This window comes from Convolutriloba macropyga, chromosome 11, assembly GCF_964194025.1.
Source record: "Convolutriloba macropyga chromosome 11, txConMacr16.3, whole genome shotgun sequence".
Taxonomy (NCBI): Eukaryota; Metazoa; Xenacoelomorpha; order Acoela; family Convolutidae; genus Convolutriloba; species Convolutriloba macropyga.
The window spans coordinates 59,175,645-59,200,036 of record NC_134478.1 but is presented as its reverse complement, the minus strand read 5'-3'; the positions used below and the strand labels follow the sequence as shown (position 1 = coordinate 59,200,036).

The window sequence follows — 24,392 nt, the reverse complement described above, 5'->3', positions numbered from 1 at the left end:
TTTGTAAAATTAAGTTTTTAAAAAAATTTGACAAGGCAAACATTGCTCATAAAGGTCTTATTAAAATGTTTTCTGAATGATCTCACAAAAGCCATTCTAAGTGGGTCTTTTACAATGAAAACTGCAAAATCACTCAATTTGAATTCGGTAATCACTAAAACACTAAACTACATGGCAAAACGAAATGAATATCTAGACAACGGAACTTAACTCAGTGCTAATAAGAGAACATGAAAACTTAGAAACTAATTAATAGTTCAGATCAAGCTGCTCTGTAGCACTAATAGATAGGAAATAATAATCCAAAATTACCCATATCATTGTCGTTAAAACCTCTCAAATTTTCATAATCTCTGGTTTTGGTTTCGCTTTGATATAAATTACTGATACAAATTATAGTAAACAGATGATCCTACACTCTAAACGATGCAATAATTAAACTGAAGTTTTGACAAACAACCCGGAGGAAAGATAAACAACAGATAAACAATAAACGCTGTAAATTCTAACTACAAGTTTTCAAGTCTTCTTTGGAACTACAAGCGGATCTGTATGTTCAGAGGAATCACTTCCACCAAGTGGACTTTTTATTCCGCCTCGCGTTTCATCCCCTTTTCCTGCTCCTATTCCACTCCCAATTCCCAGTCCAAAGTCTTCTCTGAGAGCGAACACCGTCTGGGATTTCATAGCCAGGGCGTCCAGGGCGTTTGGGGTGTCCGGGGATGCTGTCTGGTTCTGGACACTTTCAATGACGTCATTCATTTCTGTCTCAATCTGAAGAAATAAACATAACTGGATGGATGAAGAACTGGAGGCAGAATGTACGAGAGAGCTTACAAAGTTTTAATTGAATTTCTTTTTTTACAAATTTTTAAACAATCTTCCAAGGGCAACTTGTCAATTTTTACTGTTTTTTTCTCATTAAGCATAGCTAAACATTTTTGTTTTATTTTCATGAAATTCTTCTTTCGAGAAAGGTTTTTAAACTCTCGAACTTGGGCATTTCTTATAACCCACTCTCATGTTCTTTTTTGTTCCTCAAGGCTTCTTTTCTCTAGCCAAGTATACGTTGAACAAGTAGAGCTTCTTTTCAAGCTATGCCAAGCTAATCTTATGCACAATTTACATTAAGTTGTTTTCTCTAAACCTTCTAACATTTTCCGCTGGTGTATCTAGACCGTCAAGAAAGTTGACGCTAAAAATTTACAGAATAGCTTACCTTATTTTGACACGATATCGTCCACTTTTCAATAATATTCTGCAACAAATCCAAAAAATTTCCAAACAGTGCGATACCAAACAACATGTAGAACCAAATAGCAAAACAGAACCCGAATCTGAACCCATTTGCGCCCTCCTCTTTTGCCGGATCCACGGGGTAAATGTCCCCGTAACCCACCGTAGTGACAGATATGACGATAAAGTAGATAGCCGAGATGGCTGTTAGGTCAGCTCTGTACACGAGTAGTGGTATTGGAAGTATGAACAAAACGCCGAAGATTATGATGGAGCATATGACGTAATAGCATGCTCCTGAAAAAGAAACAAAACGCTTTGATGAGGTATTTTGTTCACGTTTGATTGTGTCGAAAAGCATGATTGCAATTTGAAATGATGATCAGCACACCTGCAACGTTCGGACCAAATTTTGGATGGAATTTTAAAATTTTAGGGCTGTGTACTAAAATTTTAGGGCGTATGTTTGCTTTTAATCTGCTGAGGGGGGGGGGGGGGGGGGGGTCAAATTTGATAACGGAAGAATTATAAACATTATTATTATTATTTATATTAATCGGTCATTGATATTTTTCGTGATAGAGGCGAGGCTTGTGATGGAAAAACTAAAACTTGGCTCATTTTCAACTGAATCTGTTGTTTCATAAATAATATCAAATTTGGAAACTGAGCTAAATTATAAAAATTCGTTGCTTTTCGACAATATGATCATCTGTTTCAGTGCTTAAGGGAGGAAACAACTGATAATTACCTGTTTAGGCGATAATAATAATGATGAAAACACGATATGATGAAAACAGTAAAAAAGAAGTTTGTACCAAATAAAACAACCCCACCCCGTTTTTTTTTGGGGTACTATTTGCTGGGGCTGACCACTGGTACTGATCAGCATGGATCATTTAATAGAAGCAGGAGTATATCGAATACTTTTGGGATTTTATGAAATATGATCAAAACAATTATAAAATATGATTGAACAAGAATTTGGGATGAAAGCAATGATACGATAAACAATTACTTTACCTCGCGTATCTTTAACATCAAACAGCTAAAGCATGAATGTGAAATCCTCGACTTCTCAAGGATTATAAATTCAGATTATTAATTACTAATACAGACAAAAATCCCTCTAGCTGAGCTCATAATAGCCAAAATGTCCCTGATCAAAATTAATTGTCATAGTAAAAACTGAAGATCTTGAAAACTTTCATATCTGAGTCTTCATCAAATAAGGCGGCCCGTTAATGTGCGTTCGCACATGATGTTCCGACCCGAGCTCATCTACATTTTTGACTTAATTGTCAACCAAATGAAGAAATAACAAAAAAAATGTTTAAGTTTAAAACAATCGTTACACAACCTATCTACTAATTGAATTACATAATGCCGTGCCTTATTACAGCACCAATGAGATCTGACCTTACAGAGACTACGAGACAAAAACCAACCAAAAAATTAGCAAAAAGAAAAACTTCACGACAAAAAATGAATATCTAAATTTAAAAGCACATAGTAACAACGTCAAAATGCAGTCAGATAAAATCTTAACTCCTCAAATTTAATTTCTCCTAACTACACAGCGGACGGAAAGTTTTCTTAATGAGACTATGTTACAAGTCAACAAAGAGAACGATCAATGAGGCGTAAGTCAAAATTTAATCAACGTTTTTTAAACCAAGAAATTTCAAAAGTCCTAAAAGTCATTAGCTTTTAACTAAATAATCCTTGATAAATTACTAAAAAGTTATTACAAAACCAAAAGGCCTTGTCTTCGGGTAGTTTAAGCCTTAGAAACGAACTAAAGAAAAACCTAAAAAACTAGAAACGATTTGCGAAAGCACAAACTCTTGCTACCATTAAGATCATTAGCTATTATCTGAATATTATGAGTTTTCAATTCAATTCTTATTTTTACTAATACAGCCGCAGGAATTATACTGAGCGAATAAATAAGTTTATTCGGGCCACATTTGTAAACCATTGGGATCTGTTACTACGCGATTGTTCTGAAAGAAGAGAAAAAGAAGCGCAAAAAATGACCACTCAAAAAATTTTTATAAAAACACATATTGTCCAACAAACAAAGCATCGGTGACAATTAATATCAAAAGAAATTATATTTTTGGAATACAGGAATTTGGATGTGACCTCTCATTGCTGAAAATAAGTTAGAATATGACAAAAAGAACAACAAAAACTTAAAAGTTTGAAAAATGTATGAAAATGTATGTCATAAACTTTAATACTAAAGGCTTTACACTGACTACCTGATTCGCGTAACATCATTAATTCAATCCTCAATTACAAGCCTAAGAGACTTGTCAGCATTTTACGGCTACCTAAAGAACAAAAAGAGGCAAAAACTGCAATTTCAGGAAAAAAAAATTGAGCGACAAATCGAAGGCATTAAAAAAAGAACTTTTCACTAGAAACTGTACTGTGTTTCTTAAACTGTAATTTTAAAAGCACTAGAAACTGTAATTTTCTTAAAAGCAATGGGAATCTTCTTTTTTATCAATATAGCTTCAAAAATCCAATGTGAACAAATACATCAGAACCACGAAATTTTTGAGAAAACTCGTAGTATCAACCTCATTAATTTCATTAGCTTTCAACGGAATCCACTAAATACGCTAAATTATTCCTTCATGGGAAAACAAGTTTTCTGGCCATTCTTATTTGGTCAATAAGACCTCACAACAAGTTATTGAAGATGAAAACAGCAAAGACAGGCAACAACCAAAAATTCAGTAGAAAAGGGCCAGAAGAAAGTGTCGAAGCAATTTAAATCCTGAGTTCTTTTCTGAAAACTTTAAATATGATAAGTTGAACGTCTTCCCTAAACTAATAGGAACTATCAGCTTCATGATAATGTGATAAGATTTCAAAAGAATTCAAAAATAGAAAAGTACATGGAAACTTAAAAAAATAGGAAAACTAGTGGCATTGAAGTTTTGAAACTAATGGGCTGAAGATAAAACCACTAACCCGATTACTTTGGCTGCAATAGAAATGAAAAGAGATCATATAAGTACTAAGACTAACTTTTAGTCCACGAAAAAATGCTTAGGATCGGTTAATGTTCAAAAAAATTTCGAAAAATTTTTTTAAAGTCTTAACAGACATTAAACTCAAAAACTTTTAACGGAGGTCAATAACTACGCTCAAAAATAAAGCGATGGCAGAAAAAGATGTTTGCATTCATAGATAAACAATAGGAGATTACAACAAGTCTTATGACTATGAAAAGAACAACAAAATCAGGAAAAAACCAAAAATTCAGTAGAGAAGTGCGAGAAGAAAAGGTCTAAGCCATTTGAAAACATAAGCTTTACTCTGAAAAATTTACCTGTGATCCACTGAACGTTTTCTTGAAGCCAATAAAAGCTCTCAATTTCAGGATAATGTGATAAGATTTCAAAAGTAACCAATAATAAGGAAATGTCCAAAAAATTTTAAATTTTTTGAAATCTTGTGACATTGAAGTCATTTTACTTAAAGTTAGAAGATAAAACCACCAATTAGATTAAAATTGATTACAGTAGGACGGAAGAGGGTGCTGTCATCACAGAGCTTGAATTGCAGTTCACGATAATAAGTTTATGATTGGTTTATTTTCAAAAAAATTTTCGAAAACTTATTTTTAAGGTCTTAACAGCCACTAGCTGTTAATCACTCAAAGCACTTAATATGCTCACTTAAATCTCATTACGGAACATATTGAATTGCTAGTCAATGCTTCCATGTCATAAGACTCCAAAAATTTAGTAAAACCTCAAAAAGAATTTCAAAATTTCATTTAAAATTACGAAAATTCAGAGTCCATTTTAAAAAGAACATGAGTAATTCCTTGAAAACGATTTTTTTGTTCATTGGGCTTCAATTGACTGTAAAGGAGAATTGTAATTAACTGAACCTTGATATGAAAAGTGATTTGTCTCTAGGTGACTTAAAAATGCAAAAAAAGTAGAAAAGTTTTATAAAAAAGAGCTCTCAAATAGATTTCGATTTAATTTTGAATTCGACGCTGGACCAGCTTTTTAATGATACCACTCACATTTCTCTGCGATGAATATGTCGATCGGCCAAAATTGACTGAACAAAAAACAACCCATTTGAGTATATAGTTCCTCCCCCCACAAGTGGGGTCGGAACAATCAATTCAAAATTAGACAAAATATCAAAAGCAACTTTTGAATGAACTCGATTGTACGTCAATGCGTACAAAGAGGGAATCAGAATATTTTGAACGGTTTTTTTAACTCACAGCATGAAAAACTTTCTCTGAATAATAACGTGGGAGCTTTTAAAAGATATTTTTATTTTAAGGAAGAATAGAAAGCGAAGAATTTTATTTATGTGATTTTCAAACAAATTTGATGTTTTTAAATTTACTTTGATTTGAAATTTTATATTGTTGTGTTGCAAGTACATTTAAGCACCTGGTTTTAATTTTAATTTACCTGTTTCAAAAAATTCCAACAATGAGTTTTTTCTCAAAAATGGTTGATAAATTATAAACTCGGATATACGCAAAATTAAAATTTTTCCAACTTCTCTCTACTAATAATTTTAACAGAAGCTCGTTAATTCCATCCAAAAATTATTGATGTCTTTTTATTTAAAAAATTGGATCCATGTTTAACCCATCGGTAAAACATTATTATCACTGAAAATGGCAGTCATAAAAGAATTCCATTGGTTATCTCGTGAAATCTTGCACAAAATTTTTGAAGAACGGGACACTGAAAATATTTTGCCATTAAGCCTTAATTTTCAATTTCATAAATATTCAAAAAATTCTCAATTTTCCTTAAAACTAAAAATCGAATAAAATCTAAATTTTTTAATTTCAAATTAACCTACGCGGAATTACACCATATCTTTTAAAAAGAAATACGCTTTAGTCAGGTGCTATTTGTTTGGCTAAGGGAAGAACAAAAGAATGTAAATTCAGTTTAGTTAGTATTTACATAAAATGCATGCCGCGGTAAAAGCTTTGAGTCAGTTATACAAATATGCGCAACCGTATGTTTACATTGTCGTAAAAACTAGGGGCCACTTCAAATTTTTTATCAAAATCCCCGCCAGCACTGCAGCTTCAACTACGCTTTAAACTCGATCCCTTTTCCTATTATCATCTTGTTGAACTTGATTGCGATCTCCTAAACCTGACTGTGGTAAAAATGGTGTAACAGTGAATAGACTAATCCGTCTGCTTCGCTTTGTTCAACAGATGACAGTGTGCACCGTAGTTGTTGGGGATGAGGTGAAAAGGACGCTCACAGGTTTCCCACCACACCAGAACTGAAGCTTGGCGAAGATAACTTATGTGTTTTTAGGTCCGGCATTTTCAATTTTTCCAAAAAAATTTTAAGATAAAAGTAGGTAACGGAAAACGAGATGGAGGAAGAGAAACCGAAAGGCAAAGAGAGGATTTTAGAAGAAAGGGGAACGGGCTAAGGTGCTTGATCGCATCATAAAGTAAATTATATTGCATGTTTAATGAACTACCAACTTTATAACCCTCATTTAGTAGAAACACATGTGCAGTTTAATAAAAAGTAATTCACTTGAAGTATAGATGTTTGGTTCTGATTGAATTCTATAGGCACAAAAAAATAAACAATGATATCAATGAGAGGGCTGGTAGTTCCAGGTTCATTCTCAATTACTACGGTACTTATTACCAAAAGAAAACTAGCAAGATTCTGACGTCAAAGCTTCAGATGGCCTAAATTTAAAGCATAGCGAAAAGTTGGATGAAAAGACTGTTTTTCAGATCAATTCTTTTGGACCTTAGAACGTCAACAACGGATTCTACTAGGTTCTCTCTGCAGCAAAATGTGATTCGACTAGGTCTTCTAGCTGCACCTCTCGCTTTCCTATGTGTACAGTATAAACAGTAGACTTGAGGTTGTGCCTGCAAAAGAAAAGTAAAGCAACCTGAGCGAAGCCAAGGAGAGCGGGAGCATTAGCGGCAGGGCCTGCTATCGAGAACATGTTTGGGCACACATAAGTAATCTTACAAGTTGGAAGCAAAAATATATATTTTTTGTTTCTCGAGAAATAATCTGAATTCCGTTAATAAATTGCATCTAAACAAACCTGCGATTGTTAAAATTGACTTCCAACAAGACTAACAAACATAGTTTTGAAACAAAGGAAACCAATACACGTGATTAATCAAGCAGACAAATATTGTGACATAAAATCAAATTAGCTTTCTAATCTTGTTCTTTAATTAGCTAATTTATACTATTGCATCCGTAAGCATGGGTTATCTTCGAGTCTTCAAGAGTTTAGGTTATCCAACTGAAGATGAGAAATTTGTCTGCAGTTAAAACAAAAGAATACTGCCTATAGAGGAAAAAGTGAATTTTAAAAGAAACAATTGAAACTTTTCACATATTTCTTCAACCACAATGAAGGAAAATCAACTCTAGTTGCAGTTTGAGGTTTTTTGTTGATCAAAGCTGATAAAAATAACTTTCATACAATATACAACTCTAATTAATGTATAGAACTTACAATTATATAGAACTGATAATAACTGTCTGAAGGACAAACTGGCCACACAAAAACTCAATACCTACATCCAAAATAAACATCTAAAAATATCAGACCTTAAACTACTAAAATTTTAAAAACTTTCTTGAAATAATTTTGATCCTGCGCTTTTGCTGTTTTCAATTGTGATATATTTGTTTTTATATAAGTGTATGCTAATCTGTTAGCCTGATAGAAACAAAACAAATTTCAATACCTTTAATAAATTTAGGAGAAAACACGATTAGCAAACACACTTGCCAGATCATTATAAACAGCAGTCAATATTATTTCAGTCGCGCAAAAAATGACGGCAATCCAATTAAAACTCGGTACAGTTTAATTTAACAATAAAGGGGTGCAGTATCTCTGATACTACATGGAACAGGTTGTATATTTCATGAACTTCAGGAGAAAAAAGTTAGTCACATTTTCTTTTATTCATTAATTATCGTGCTTTTCACTTTTTTAATAATTTCAATGCCGTACAGAACATTTCGTCAACAGTTTCGTAGACAAGACTTTATGTGTATTTTATGTGTCAGGCTTGAGCAAGTTTTATTAACATATTGATAATATCTTGTAATGTTCTCAAGATATTCAAAGAAATTTTGCCCTATCAAAATAAATATTGCAGTTCAGGCAAGGAGTATATATACAGGCTATGAAGAACTCACAAAAACATATATACCAATTAAGCTAAATGCATTTTTTAATCACCCCAGTCGTCCTATATTAATTTTAGAAAAGAAAACAATTATTAAAAAAGTCCCTTTAGGGGGGGGGGGGAAATATGAGAATAAGTAGAATACTTTTAATTATGGCAACAATAATGCTCGCTAAGTTGGAGCAAATTGCGCGCATCAATCGCATAGCACACGTAAAGCACATCACAATTAAGCAGCTATATTCAACTTCCCAGGAAATTATGACCGCTTCCTCCCAAAACTCTGGTCATGAAAAGATGAAATTGACTGTTTAGAGTCGGATTGAATGAAGAAAATTGGCCAGAATGACGACAACAAATTTGCGACAAATATTCAGCTTGACGCAATCGACATTCTCTTGATAACCATTGTTGTGAACTGAACTAAATTTTTTAAGCATGGTATTTTTAAAGAATCATTGTTATAGTTTTTGAGTTTTATTATTAATATTAACGATGCAAAATAACAATTAAATAACTGCAAAAATTTTTCAGGAAATATTCATTGTTTTTTTCTGACCATTTTCCATCTTTCAACCAAATGATAACTATGTTATGTTATGCTAATATGACAGCGATTGTCCGAGACACGGGTGAGGGGGGGGGGGTGGTTAAGCGGGGAGTGTTGGAGGGAGGAAGGGGTGGAGAACCGAGGGTTTTTCGCCCAGATGTCGTCTACATTCTAAACATGTGGGTAAAAGAAGCCCATTTAAAACAGACTGTCTCAAAACCTGAAGTGTTGATTTGGTTTGAACCATTTACTGAAATAACAACATTTGTATGTGACTTAGATTAGACAATATTGAATTTCAAGTTGCCTGGTAAATTTAGCAATCCGTGAACAAATTAAGAAGACGCCGTCAAAAGAACTTATGAAAGAGGAAACTTAAATCGGAAATGACAATTTGAAAAATATTGATTATAAATTAAAAATTTTGAAACGGTTTCGTAGCGTTTTCAGAAACTTGAAATACATTAAAATAATTTAATTCGCATGATTAAATTAAAATGGAAGTATTGCAGTCCCAATGTTAGGTAATTATGAGACCAAATATTTTTATTAGAGGTGAGCAGGGAGGGAGTCTAAAATTGGAAAGAACCTCAGTCGTAGAAGAGATAAAATAATGCACGTTTGAAGACAAATCAGATTTGAACGTTGAAGCATTGGAAGCAGGATTAATGTCAAGAATTTTTTGGCAGAACTTTAAAAAAATGAAAATTCGAAATTCTTCCTTTCAGAAGTCATGCTAGAAAAATTTCTCCGCATTTTGCGTGTTTTTTGTTGATACTGCTAAAACTGTCTTAAAAATATTCAATGAAGTTATACAATTTGAGTCGATTTTCACAAAACATCAGTACGCTTTACAAAACATCAGTTAACTTTGTTACAAAATGCAAAAGTTGGATAATAGAGTTGAAAAAAAGCTATACCGTAGCATAGCAATTAATATGACAGTTAACATTATAATCACAACTATAGTCATCTATAGTTCATTAGTTTAATGAATCACATATTAGCAGTGCAACTAATTTGTCAATGATGTATGATGTAATGGGCTTTTATTGAAATTTGCGAATGAATGGCGGCAATTTTTTGCGCAGAATATCTATTGTTTTCTCCATTTTGGTTAGGTAAGATAAAAAAACTCACGACGGGAGGAATTAATTTAGTTTGGGCGTTTTTCTTGAGCATCAACTGAAGTTTTCCACCTTTCACCAATTAAAAATGAATGATAGGCAAATATTTTGGTTGAAACTAAAGTTATATAATATAGTTTTTTGAACAGTTAGGGCCTCGAACAATTTCTGCTGTCAGAAAATTAGCAGTGCATGATGTCATAGTAACTTTTAGCTCCCACTTCTTCGCAGATTAAACTCATGCTACATCTTTAATCGGTTTTAGTCGGAGCACCCTAGTCTAGATCTGGAAATTACGAAAAACCTAATAATTCCAGGCGGTTGGGAGTTTATATTAAATTAAATTACACGATAGATGACCCTTGTTAAAGTGAAGGCTAATTCGTTTTGTAAGTCCAGCCAAGTTTCTTTTAGAAACAAAAATGAGTCGAACTGAAATTTCTGCCAGCATCTGGGTTCGATCTTGTGACCTTCTCTAACCTTATTCAATGGTTTACCAATTTCCTTACATGTCTTTCGTTACATGTCCTGCGTAATTCGAGGACAGTTTTTATTGTACAGCCAAATTTCAGGAAAGGTTTTACTGTCCAACAAAACTCCAGGACACCTTTAAGTGTCCAGCCAAATTTCAGTACACGATTTATTGTCTAGCCAAATTCGAGGAAGGTTGCTTTAGTTGCACGCAAAGTAGAGAACATCATGCAAAGTTAAGATAATTTTTTTACACCAAAAAACCTATCCAGGACAGTATTTTATATTACCTTACCTCGGTTGAGGATTATATATCTTATGTCATCTTCTGCATATCTTATATCTTATGTCTAAGAACGTATTTTGGAAGGTAAAATAGTTTTGGAAAACATTCGAGCGATAATATGCTGTCGCACGCATAATATTTTGATAATTATTGCTCTTTTGTTAAATCATTTGAGTTTAGTTAAAACATTATTACGCCAATGAAAAACTTTATGGTGTCAACCAAAATGTAAATGTTTCAGAAAAAATGTCTCTGATCATATAACTGCTTATTGTTCAACTTTCTTAACCCACTACTTATTGTTGGAAGAAAAGTTTTGATGACAAACACTTTAGGCGCTACCGAACACAGCCCAACCACGGTGCCCGAAAAACAACAAAATATCTTAACTTACTGTTCATTTTTGAATTTGTGGAATCAGTCTTGTCTGGTTTGTAGTGAATGCCCATGCGGCGTCTGCACCTGTAAAACATATAGCTGAAGAGACTAGAGAGCTGACTACAGGCGTACAGAAATGCAGGAATTCCAAGAATGGTGTAGAATATTGTCAGCAGTCTGGTTCTATCGTGGGAAGGGGCTATGTTGCCATAGCCTGAAATAAAAAATTACGATGGAGGTCTCAGTAATGGTTAAGCGACTCTGCTTGAAGTCACCGAGAACTTCTGGCGTTTATCGAGAACCGCGAAGCCATTCGAGATATTAAGTCAGAATTTCGAAGTGACTTCTGCAGAGTCACTTAACCATGCTTAAAACACGAATCGCGCACGTTTTAAAATGAGGAAAGTCAACGAAATTCAACTTCTGGCTAAGTAGCAACTTCTGGCATTTTAACTTCTGGCACTGCAGACTTTTGGCATTTTAAAATGTGCACGTGAGTGTTTTAAGCTATTTCAACGCTTGTTCTAGCGGAAATGTGATAAATGGAGCTGATAAGAGCTGGAACATAAAAAATTCACCGCAATTTCAGCAGTTTCTTCATATTCAGACCTAAACAGAATAGGTCTTCCATTATAACCTCGACCCTCCCCCAGCTTAGTGGTCACATAAAGTATAGCCCCCCCCCCCAATCATGGTAATTATACGATAATGGGGGCTATAATAATTTACAGTGTGTGTGTGTGTGTGTGGGGGGGGGGGGGGGGGAGGGGGAGCTTATATATGGAAATATAGCTTCGGGATGACCCTAGCACAGGCCATTATATTGGATCTTTCCCATTGTAGACCCCACAAAATTATAAATAATCATAGCCCCCCATTATCATTAATAATCATAGCACCATAGAAATTTAATACCAATTCCATAGTTCGTCTCAACGGATATATGCTTGTTGCAAAGCTAAACAATCTTAGAAAATTGAGTTGGTCGTGAGTTTGAGTCAAGGAGTCTCCGATAAACGATTGAACTCAGGAACCTAAATTTATTTGATTGGGGAATGATTGTGATTTTCTTTTCAATTCGGTTCCCACTCGATGGGCTGGGCATGTAATGTATGTGGATTAGTTTATCCTCAACATGTTCTTCTTTTAATCGTAACATGGAATAGTTGGATGATCAGTTAGTAAATCAATTTTCAGTTGCATTAAGAGCGTTTTTACATTTTGCATTACAATTACATTTGCAAAAAACTAACGGGATATTTCCAATTAACTGATCCAAAAATTTTCAAATCTTTATGGTTGCACTAAAACTCTGTTTAAATGAAACTAAAATAACTGTAATTTTTTTCTGAAACGCACTGTTAGATTAAAATTTTTACTTTACGCTTTCTCGCGGAAGTGCAAAAAGAAAAAAGACATCAGTTTCAAATTCCAGAAACCATTTTCCAGGACTCTCGAGTTCTAAGAACGTGATTAGAATTTCCAAAGCTCTCGCGTTGAGCCTCGTTTTTGTCTACTACTCCATAAATATTTTCTTTTGGATTTTTAATTCGCCGCGGGCTTTTCATGCGAAAATTAATTTAATCGGATAAGCGATTTGAGATGTTGTGAGATGAAAAGACTATAAGCTCAATGCTATATCATTCACACAATCACTTGTTAAAATTATAGAATAAAATCCAGTATTGACGTTTGGGCATCATTTTCTCTTCTGTCTTTTGTAGGTCCCAAACTCATTTTTACGTTTTTTCAACAACCTTTTGTATAAAAAAACTTTTTTCCGGCTAACCGAAAAGACATTAGTGGCCTTTTTGACTTTTCATAACTACCTCTTGACATAAAATTACATATCAACTTAAAGTCCAGATAATAAAAAGCGCTTGATGTCAGGTAACTCTTCATTCAAAACGAAACGCCAGGTTTCCTAAATTATATAATGCTGTTTGAAGATATAGGTGAGTTTCTGGTAAGTTTATTGCAATTATTTCACAATCATTTTAAAGTTCACATGAATTTTTACAATGGAATGAGCAGTTCTTTTTTGTAAATTCCCACCGTAAAAAAATTGAGTTAAACTAAAAATTTTTATTTATGAACAATTTAAATTTGTAACTTAAAAATTGGATCCAATGGAAAAATTTGCAAAGGCGGCTACAAAACTATTTATAATTTCGAAGTTGGATTAAAAAATTCAATCGTAAAACCAATCGTAAAAAATTCGAGCAAATTCAATCGTAAAACCAATCAGGAAATTAAACTACATTCAACCATATCAATTTCAACGTAAACAAAATATAAGGGTGGGAGTAGTATTCGAAAATTAGTTTTAAATATTAATTTTTAGAGGAAGAAATTTAAACGCAATAAAGGACAAAGTATTTAAAAACACAATTCCAGCCTTTTTAAACTAAACCTTATTTTAGATCCCACCTGATTTTAAGGGTTTGGCTTAGAGCTCTCAAGTAAAGTGTTTGTTGAATAAAATAAATTTGCAAACAAATTTAAAATTAAGTGGCTGAAGAAGTAATAGAAGCAAGGAATAAGACGATCACATATTACCAAAATTTTAATTTTAACTCGTTTCCCCTGATTGTCTCAAAAATTGAAGTTAGTAATACGGGTTCATATTCACCTCCTGAACAACTACTAAAAAAACTAAAGCCTTATTCAGACATAGCAATAACTGATAACTCATGCACAAAAATGATATTAAGTTTTTAAGACAGTAGAATTTTCATTTTTGTGAGTTTTAAATAAATTGCAACAAACGATTCGAATCAAACTGCTTGAAAATGCTGGCTGTGCAGAAATTGCTCGTTCTACATTCTTACTTGGATTTCAGTTAAAATATGAACTCGGAACAATAGAGCTTTCCTGACCAGAAGACCAAAAACATGCATTTCCAATCGAAAAGAAATAAATATTAGAGTCTGTGTACCCTTTCAAAAAATTTTTAACTTAGAAGTTTAGAAGTTGTCAATCCAAGCTCAAATAGATTTTTAAACACGTCACCAATTGACCACAAGATTAGTTTTGATTGATGGGCACGAAAGCTAAAAAGGATAAAAACATTTCACAAAAATGAACTTAGCTGACAAATAACCTCAAAATTGCCTTTAAAAGTAATCCACGTGGATCACAAGAAAAATTAGAAAAGAACAGGCAAGGATAAGGATGCGTTCCTAGCGGGCAAAATGTTAAAAACGTCAAATTTTTAATTTCCCTGTAACTCTTAAGAGCGTAAATTAATATTAATAAAAATGTGTCCATAAAAAGACAAAAAAGCGAAAACAAAACTGAAGCTCTCTAGTATTTTCTGCTAAAGGAAGACAATTTACAGAATTCATGACGAGTGAGAAATTTGTGAGTTCACCCTAAACTGACTTCATTAGACACCCTAATTGGACGTTCCTGGATAGAAAATCGACTGATTTAAAACTGTTAGGAAATAAAAAATGCGTTCACATTTCTGAGTTAGCAAAATTATCTCACTTAAAATTAGGATTAGTAATCAGCAACCAAATTTCAATCTTTTGGATGAAGGCTTGCAAGTAGAGATTGTGCTTTTTGATGCCATGGCCGAGCTGAGCTGGTATCTCGTTATGATCGAGTAAGAGAACAAATTATTCGGCCTGCAAAACTGCTGAGCTTTTCGCCCGTATCAGAATAGAAAACTATTTTGCCCGAGAAAATTCTAGGCCAAGAATATATTTTCCTGTAGTTTCAATGCACGTCAACTCGCTTAACTGAACGTTACTTTACCTCCCCGCTGCCGCCAACACTATTTTAGATGCCTAAAGGAGGTTAGGTTTTCGGCTAGGTGCACCCGAGGACTGAAAAAATGTCCAGCATTTGCATAAAAGCTATGAAGTAGGCGTCCAATTTATTCAGCTAGCTTTCGATGTAATCTGGGGAATCCGAGAGATTATTCGGAAAGAACTGCTGAACTGACAGTAGCTTCCAATCATCTTGCTGAAGTTGTTTCAATATTCGCAATGCGAGGCTTCGCTACGATGCTCGTTGCCCGTGACTCTCAATTTTATGGTACTCTGTGATTGAATACTGGATAAAATGATTGAGATATTTATGTTGACATTTTTACGCTCACCCAGTTGGTGGGAAACAAATTAATAAACTTCGTCACCAAGGATAATGATAATCTGCTAGAAACCGTTCTTGAGCATTTTTACTCACCCAATGAGTGAGGCGATCAAACTAATGAAAACGTCAGGACCAAGAAAGTAACGACAATTTCTAACAGATTGAGTTTTTGTCAAAAATATGAGAAGGTATAAAGCTTTTAATTTGTTTGAAAAAACAGGGGAATATGGGATGCTGACCTCGGTAGTCACTGTCCTAACTTGAGAAAAAAGCTGGTAGGAATATATTAAAAAATTTCATACAGGGAAACTCGGACTTAGGAGATTTTTTGAAGTGAAAAACCATACTGAGTGAAATGTAACTCTTTTTTCGAAAGCAAATTATACTGTTTTTCGTTTTTTATTTGTGCAGTTGTGTGAATGAACGATAAAATCATGAAAATTATTCTTCTTAGCCAGCACAATAAAAAGTTTTCTTCTTAAGACTCAGAAAAACAAATGAAGATAGTTGACATGAAAAATCCGTGAATTGTTTAAAGATCATTTTGTGATTTATTTTTAATTCTGAACTCTTCTGAATTGATTGCATATAACAATAATGATAATCAATTGTATCCAGAAATCTGGATTATACCTATAGTAGTGACTGTGGTGATACAGAAGTAGACAGCCCCTGCCAAGTCCCATGACGTCACAATCTCATCACTGCTCGGGTCAACTTTGAACTGGTTGTAGCCCAGAGACGCCAGCAACTCGTCTATCTACACAAATGTTGGAAATCTGAGACGACGTTTGCGACCCAAGACAGGTATGAACCAGACCGAACAGACCGAAATTGGGTATGGGCCAGACTGAACAGAGCAAACTCGGGTATGGCCGAGACGGAACAGCGCCACCCAAACTTTGGTCCCCGGGGCGAGGTGGTAGAATTATGACTCGACAAAACGTCGTCTGGGGGGGGGTGTCATTCCGGGTCGTTAAATACACGGACCCGGAAGAAGTTAATGACCCGGTAAGTCGAATCATATATCTGGTATTTCAGAACAATGACCCGGTCTTTCTATTCATAAATCTGGTATTTCGGAACAATGACCCGGTCTGTCGAGTCATAATCCTACCGTTTCGAATCATAAATCAACCTAATTCGATTCATGCAGCCCCTACTTCGAATCATAAATCTACATAATTCGAGTCATGCATCTCGTATTTCGAATCATAAATCCACATAATTCGAGTCATGCATCTTGTATTTCGAATCATAAATCAGGTATTTCGGAACAATGACCCGGTCTTTCGATTCATAAATTTGGTATTTCGGAACAATGACCCGGTCTGTCGAGTCATAATCCTACCGTTTCGAATCATAAATCAACCTAATTCGATTCATGCGGCCCCTACTTCGAATCATAAATCTACATAATTCGAGTCATTCATCTCGTATTTCGAGAGCTGAAATAGGTTAAATACTGTCGGAAAAAATCTACAGTTGAACTAACGAACAACTTTTTGAGATTTTCCAGTATGTTTTGGGTGTGTTTCCCTCCTCCTTCTCTCAACCGGGCTGGGGACCGGCTACGGCGGAGTTATGAACATTCAACTATAGGAGATTTTTGAGCAAAGCACTGGCAAAAAACCAGGCCTAAACTCTATCTCCAAAACAAAACAAGACCAAAACAAAACAAAACAAAAGCAAACAATAAAATAGTTAAGAACTGTCGGAAACGATAACAAAAACATAATAAATTACAAAATATATTAGATAAAATAAAATAAAGAAAGAAGTAACTTTTTCCAGAGGCAAGCAATACCAGAAATTTTTTTCCCCTAGATTCTATATACACTTGGAATACTCCATACCGAGTTTGGTTCGATTTGAACAACTCCTTGACCCGATGAAAAAGACCTATTTTTAAAATTCTTTATTCGAAATAATCGCAAATTTCCGTATGAAAAACTAACTTTTTTCCTAGGCAAGCTATGAAAAAAATTCTTTTTGCTTTAGACTCTAGACACCCATGGTATACTCCATACCCAGTTTGGTTCACTTTGGACAACTCCTTGAACCGACGAAAAAGACCTATTTTTAAAATTCGTTATTCGCGAAACTCGCAAATTTCCGTATGAAAACCCAACTTTTTTTCTAGGCAAGCTATACCAAAAAATCTTTTCGCTTTAGACTCTAGGTACTCATAGGAGACTCCATGCCGAGTTTGGTTCACTTTGGACAACTCCTTGAACCGACGAAAAAGACCTATTTTTAAAATTCGTTATTCGCGAAACTCGCAAATTTCCGTATGAAAACCCAAGTTTTTTCCTAGGCAAGCTATACCAAAAAATCTTCTCGCTTTAGACTCTAGGTACTCATGGGACACTCCATGCCGGGTTTGGTTTGATTTGGACAACTCCTTGACCCCAAGAAAAAAACCTATTTTTAAAATTCGTTATTCGCAAAATTCGCAAATTTCCGTATGAAAACCCAAGTTTTTTCCTAGGCAAGCTATACCAAAAAATCTTTTCGCTTTAGACTCTAGGTACTCATAGGAGACTCCAAGCCGAGTTTGGTTTACTTTGGACAACTCTAAGACCTAATCAAAAAGACCTATTTTTTAAAATTATTTAAAATTAACTATTCGAATTAATCGCAAATTTCCGTATGAAAAACTAACTTTTTTCCTAGGCAAGCTATGACAAAAATTTTTTTTGCTTTAGACTCTAGGTACACACGGGATACTCTATACCGAGTTTGGTTTGATTTGAACAACTCCTTGACCCGATGAAAAAGACCTATTTTTAAAATTCTTTATTCGAAATAATCGCAAATTTCCGTATGAAAAACTAACTTTTTTCCTAGGCAAGCTATGAAAAAAATTCTTTTTGCTTTAGACTCTAGGTACATACGGGATACTCTATGCCGAGTTTGGTTTGATTTGGACAACTCCTTGACCCCATGAAAAAGACCTATTTTTAAAATTCGTTATTCGCGAAATTCGCAAATTTCCGTATGAAAACCCAAGTTTTTTCCTAGGCAAGCTATACCAAAAAATCTTTTCGCTTTAGACTCTAGGTACTCATAGGAGACTCCAAGCCGAGTTTGGTTCACTTTGGACAACTCTAAGACCTAATCAAAAAGACCTATTTTTTAAAATTATTTAAAATTAACTATTCGAATTAATCGCAAATATCCGTATGAAAAACTAACTTTTTTCCTAGGCAAGCTATGACAAAAATTTTTTTGCTTTAGACTCTAGGTACACACGGGATACTCTATACCGAGTTTGGTTTGATTTGAACAACTCCTTGACCCGATGAAAAAGACCTATTTTTAAAATTCGTTATTCGCGAAATTCGCAAATTTCCGTATGAAAACCCAAGTTTTTTCCTAGGCAAGCTATACCAAAAAATCTTTTCGCTTTAGACTCTAGGTACTCATGGGACACTCCATGCCGAGTTTGGTTTGATTTGGACAACTCCTTGACCCCATGAAAAAGACCTATTTTTAAAATTCGTTATTCGCGAAATTCGCAAATTTCCGTATGAAAACCCAACTTTTTTCCTAGGCAAGCTATACCAAAAAACCTTTTCGCTTTAGACTCTAGGTACTCATAGGAGACTCCAAGCCGAGTTTGGTTCACTTTGGACAACTCTAAGACCTAATCAAAAAGACCTATTTTTAAAAATTATTTAAAATTACTTATTAGAAATAATCGCAAATTTCCGTATGAACCCTCAACTTTTTTCCTAGGCAAGCTATACCAAAAAATTTTTTCGCTTTAGACTCTAGGTACTCATAGGACACTCCATGCCGAGTTTGGTTTGATTTGAACAACTCCTTGACCCGATGAAAAAGACCTATTTTTAAAATTCGTTATTCGCGAAATTCGCAAATTTCCGTATGAAAACCCAACTTTTTTCCTAGGCAAGCTATACCAAAAAATCTTTTCGCTTTAGACTATAGGTACTCATGGGACACTCCATGCCGGGTTTGGTTTGATTTGGACAACTCCTTGACCCCATGAAAAAGACCTATTTTTAAAATTCGTTATTCGCGAAATTCGCAAATTTCCGTATGAAAACCCAAGTTTTTTCCTAGGCAAGCTATACCAAAAAATCTTTTCGCTTTAGACTCTAGGTACTCATGGGACACTCCATGCCGAGTTTGGTTTGATTTGGACAACTCCTTGACCCCATGAAAAAGACCTATTTTTAAAATTCGTTATTCGCGAAATTCGCAAATTTCCGTATGAAAACCCAACTTTTTTCCTAGGCAAGCTATACCAAAAAATCTTTTTGCTTTAGACTCTAGGTACTCATAGGAGACTCCAAGCCGAGTTTGGTTCACTTTGGACAACTCTAAGACCTAATCAAAAAGACCTATTTTTAAAAATTATTTAAAATTACTTATTAGAAATAATCGCAAATTTCCGTATGAACCCTCAACTTTTTTCCTAGGCAAGCTATACCAAAAAATTTTTTCGCTTTAGACTCTAGGTACTCATAGGACACTCCATGCCGAGTTTGGTTTGATTTGAACAACTCCTTGACCCGATGAAAAAGACCTATTTTTAAAATTCGTTATTCGCGAAATTCGCAAATTTCCGTATGAAAACCCAACTTTTTTCCTAGGCAAGCTATACCAAAAAATTTTTTCGCTTTAGACTCTAGGTACTCATAGGACACTCCATGCCGAGTTTGGTTTGATTTGGACAACTCCTTGACCCCATGAAAAAGACCTATTTTTAAAATTCGTTATTCGCGAAACTCGCAAATTTCCGTATGAAAACCCAACTTTTTTTCTAGGCAAGCTATACCAAAAAATCTTTTCGCCTTAGACTCTAGGTACTCATAGGAGACTCCATGCCGAGTTTGGTTCACTTTGGACAACTCTAAGACCTAATCAAAAAGACCTATTTTTAAAAATTATTTAAAATTACTTATTAGAAATAATCGCAAATTTCCGTATGAAAACCCAACTTTTTTCCTAGGCAAGCTATACCAAAAAATCTTTTCTCTCTAGACTCTAGGTACTCATAGGACACTCCATGCCGAGTTTGGTTTGATTTGGACAACTCCTTGACCCCATGAAAAATACCTATTTTTAAAATTCGTTACTCGCGAAATTCGCAAATTTCCGTATGAAAGACTAACTTTTTTCCTAGACAAGCTATAGCAAAAAAACTTTTCGCTTTAGACTCTAGGTACTCATAGGAGACTCCTTGCCGAGTTTGGTTTACTTTGGAATACTCTAAGACCTAATCAATAAGATCTTTTTTTAAAAATTACTTATTAGAAATAATCGCAAATTTCCGTATGAAAACCCAACTTTTTTCCTAGGTAAGCTATACCAAAAAATCTTTCGCTTTAGACTCTAGGTACTCATGGGACACTCCATGCCGAGTTTGGTCCAATTTGAAGAAGTTTTTGACCATACGGAAAAGACCTATTTTTAAAAATGCTTACTCCGAATAATCGCAACTTTTCGTTCGAAAATGTAACTTTTTCCAGGGGCAAACAAAAAAATTTTTTTGTATTAGACTCCAGCTGCTTGTCCCTGGAAAAAGTTACATTTTCGAACAAAAAACTGCGATTATTTCGAAAAAGTATTTCTAAAAATAGGTCTTTTTCGTATGGTTAAAAACTTCTTCAAATTGGACAAAAGTCGGCATGGAGGTGTCCCATGAGCACCTAGAGTCTGAAGCAAAAAATTTTTTGCTATAACTTGTCTAGGAAAAAAGTTAGCCTTTTATACGGAAATTTCCAATTATTTCGATTAACTTGCAATGATTGAATTTTAAAAATAGGTCTTTTTCATTGTGTCAAAGAGTTGTTCAAATCGGATCAAACTTGGCACAAAGTATTTCCATGGTAACTAGGTACCATGGAAACACTCTGTGCCAAGTTTGATCCGATTTGAACAAAGTTTTGGCCCAATGAAACAAAACTTTTTTAAAATTCGCTAATGGCGAAATTAGCATCCGTATGAAAAGCTAACTTTTTTTCCGAGGCAAGCTATAGCAAAAAATTTTTTTGTGTTACACTTTAACTGCACTCCTACCGAGTGGTACTCCTACCGAGTTCAATTTGTTTTGAACAATTCTTTGACCCGATTCTAGAGTTAATAACTAGAGTTAATATTCGTTCAGCCTAAAATTCTAGAGTTAATAACTAGAGTTAATATTCGTTCAGCCTATATTTCGCATCAGACTAAAAGTTTTATTGGATAATACTGACACTCATATTAACCACACTCACTAAATGCATGAAAAACAAGAAAGAAGACAAGCTTTCAATTGGTTTCTTTATCATAAACATAAAACATCGAAGTTTTTAATTGCGCATTAATTGAGAGAAATTAGTTCCTTTATCACAAACATAAAACAGAGTAAAAACTTAGCACATTTTTAAAAAAATTGTTCGAAATAAGCACAGCCTAAGAAAGTTTGTTATCATGAGCAAACAATTAAAATTTAGCACTGTAGATCTGATCGAAATAGTAGTCAGTGTTCGCTATCAGAGGAACCGTAGTAGTCTCCAAGAACCGCAATCAGAGGATACAAAGCTTGCTCCTGCTCGTCGCTCATTTCAACTTCAGTAACCCATGCCATAAAGGACTCAAATTCTGGGGTATTTGGGGTCAAAGATAATGTATGCTCAACTCCGTCATTCAAAAGGATCATTTGAACCATTCGTATTGGCTGCCACGTTGTCAAAACTGCGGTCTCGAAAATTACCACAAATCTGAGTACTACAAAAGATCCCATCACTAATGTCCCCGGTACGCTGATCAGTAGCTGGGAACTCATTTCGAGAAACTAAAAATCTTCGTGACCATTAGAAAAAAAGTACAAATTATGAGCAATGTCATAACATTAGCCGGAAGGCAACACACCCTCCAGTCTATGTCAAGGTAAAAACGAAAAAAGCTTGAAGCAAAATAGAAAATTATGGAATGAAAGTGATACTTTTGCGGCAGAAGGCAATACACCCTCCGAACCTCCTCGAAAAATTAGTAAAACACAAGCTTGTCCTCGATTTATAATATGTATAATTTGTTAGCCAGTTGGAAAAGCAAAAAATCAAGTTCAATTCAGCATCAAAAAAGCAGGGGTATCAAATCTTTAATACAATTAAGTAGAAAACAAACTACATTTGAACAATTCAAAAATCTAAAAGAACCAGCTTGAACAATTTACTATAGAAAACCAGAAACTATCGTGCTATTTAAAAGCTTAAGATCCTGCCCGGCTCAAAAAAGTCCATTCATCTCTATATCATCGCTTTGGTTAGACGACACCGAAACAGTTGTTGTGAAACTTTCATCTTGTGTCAAATCGATTATCTCAACAGGTCGAAGACGTTCCAGGTCTTCTACTCTTTTCGTAAGGAGAGCAACCTTTTCCTCCAAAGCAAAGATCTGACTCCTGAGCAAGTCAACTTCACTTGATTCGACATTACCAGCTATGTCAGCAGGTTGTATTCGATAAATCAATCGGTTGTTCTCAAAACTCAAAATTGTTTGCCTCATTACGTCTGGAAGGATGCAAATTTTTAGAACAAGCAAAAGAAAAACAATGTAGAGAGATTGGAATTTGCCTGCGTTCTGCAAGATGACTTTGTTTTCAACTAAGTTTCGCAAAATGATTGTTTAAAATTTATGTCAATAAAATAAAACAAGCAATACGTTAAAAAGTCATGCAGCAAAATTACTATTCAAAATATCGATTGTTTTGCAAATTGATTGTTTTCAATATATCGAGTTTTGCAAATTGATTGTTTTCAAAATATACAATGACAATAACAGATCATAAGTTAATGAATCAACAGCGTAGCTATAATCAAAATTGAAACTGAAAACTAAAAATTAATCATGCTCAAAGTTACTGAGTAGTGGAACAAGATACAAATTGTCCTCAATTTTTACAGGAAAAAACTTTATTTCTAATGCATCTACTGCAACATGAATTGTGCTATTCTTGTCTTCAACGACGTATGCAAAATAAGAAACCGGACCTTCTGGTTGTTGAACAAGTTTAAATGTTGAAACAATTTTTTGTTCACGAAGCACACAAAATTTACCATCCAGCTCATAGAAGAAAAGAATTTTCCCAATAGCCATTGTTGACGCGTCTACACATGCAAAAATATCTGCACCTGATTCCCGCCCGTACGCTAAAGAGCCAAAATAAAAATTCTTCCCGAATCGACAGAACACTCGAGCTGACGGATTGTTGAACCTGAATTCTCTTAATTCTTCTGATTCTACGAGGCCAAATTCTTCGTTCACATCCGACGGATTGTCAGAAAGCCTTAGAAACTGCGCCAAATCATCTTCACTATAATCTATCTCAGAAACCACTTTGCCTCTGATGAATCTCTCTACCATTAGTTTACAGTGGTTTGTTGTTCCAGTTAACGGAGCAATCAGAAGGTGAAGAGCCGATTCAAACATTGATGCTGAAGTAACGAAGAGAGGACCAATCTCAGCAGCTTGCCAAGCAAGATGTCTCAATAGATGGAAACTGATCGACTCGAACTTCTTGGGATTTTTTTCAGCCATGCTGTCGCAAAACTCGTCTAACAAAAGTCTGCAAAATTTAGAGTTTCGATTGTCATCATATAAACTGCGCAAAGAAAAAACTAGTTTAAAAGGATCCGTTTTATCGGACCTCCGGTCTTCTCCAAACAAAAAAAATGGGTAAGACGATGGGCGCCAGATATAGCAAATGAACTTTTAGCTCGCTGGCTTTCATATTTGCGAGATGATCGAAAGATCGCACTGATCGTTTTATTTCTCTTGGAGTTTGAATACCCGAAATTATTTTATTCAATTTTCTTTTACTGTCTGCTTTCATGCGGTCGTAAAAATACGTTAGTAGGTCCCTCGATACGCCAAGAAAAAGTTGATGCATTGTATCAACCGGCGAAGAGAGCGGCTGATTAGCGATAACAGAAAAAATTTTGCTCCTGCCCTTTACTCATTGAGTGAATTTTTCAAAATCACTCTTTTTACCGTTGAGGGTTTTGAGTTTTT

General features: G+C 34.6%; 1 protein-coding gene across 1 annotated transcript; it reads right to left on the bottom strand.

The window, feature by feature from the left end:
• Nucleotides 1-338: 338 nt before the first annotated feature.
• LOC142349197 (potassium channel subfamily K member 10-like) lies at nucleotides 339-21,598 on the bottom strand. Its single transcript, XM_075400606.1, has 6 exons — nucleotides 21,593-21,598; nucleotides 15,999-16,125; nucleotides 11,281-11,478; nucleotides 9,223-9,252; nucleotides 1,220-1,533; nucleotides 339-774 (listed from the first exon to the last, which is right to left on the bottom strand). Exons 1-6 carry the CDS (start codon nucleotides 21,596-21,598, stop codon nucleotides 520-522), a joined length of 930 nt encoding a protein of 309 aa, XP_075256721.1. The 3' UTR covers nucleotides 339-519.
• Between the last annotated feature and the right edge of the window lie 2,794 nt (nucleotides 21,599-24,392).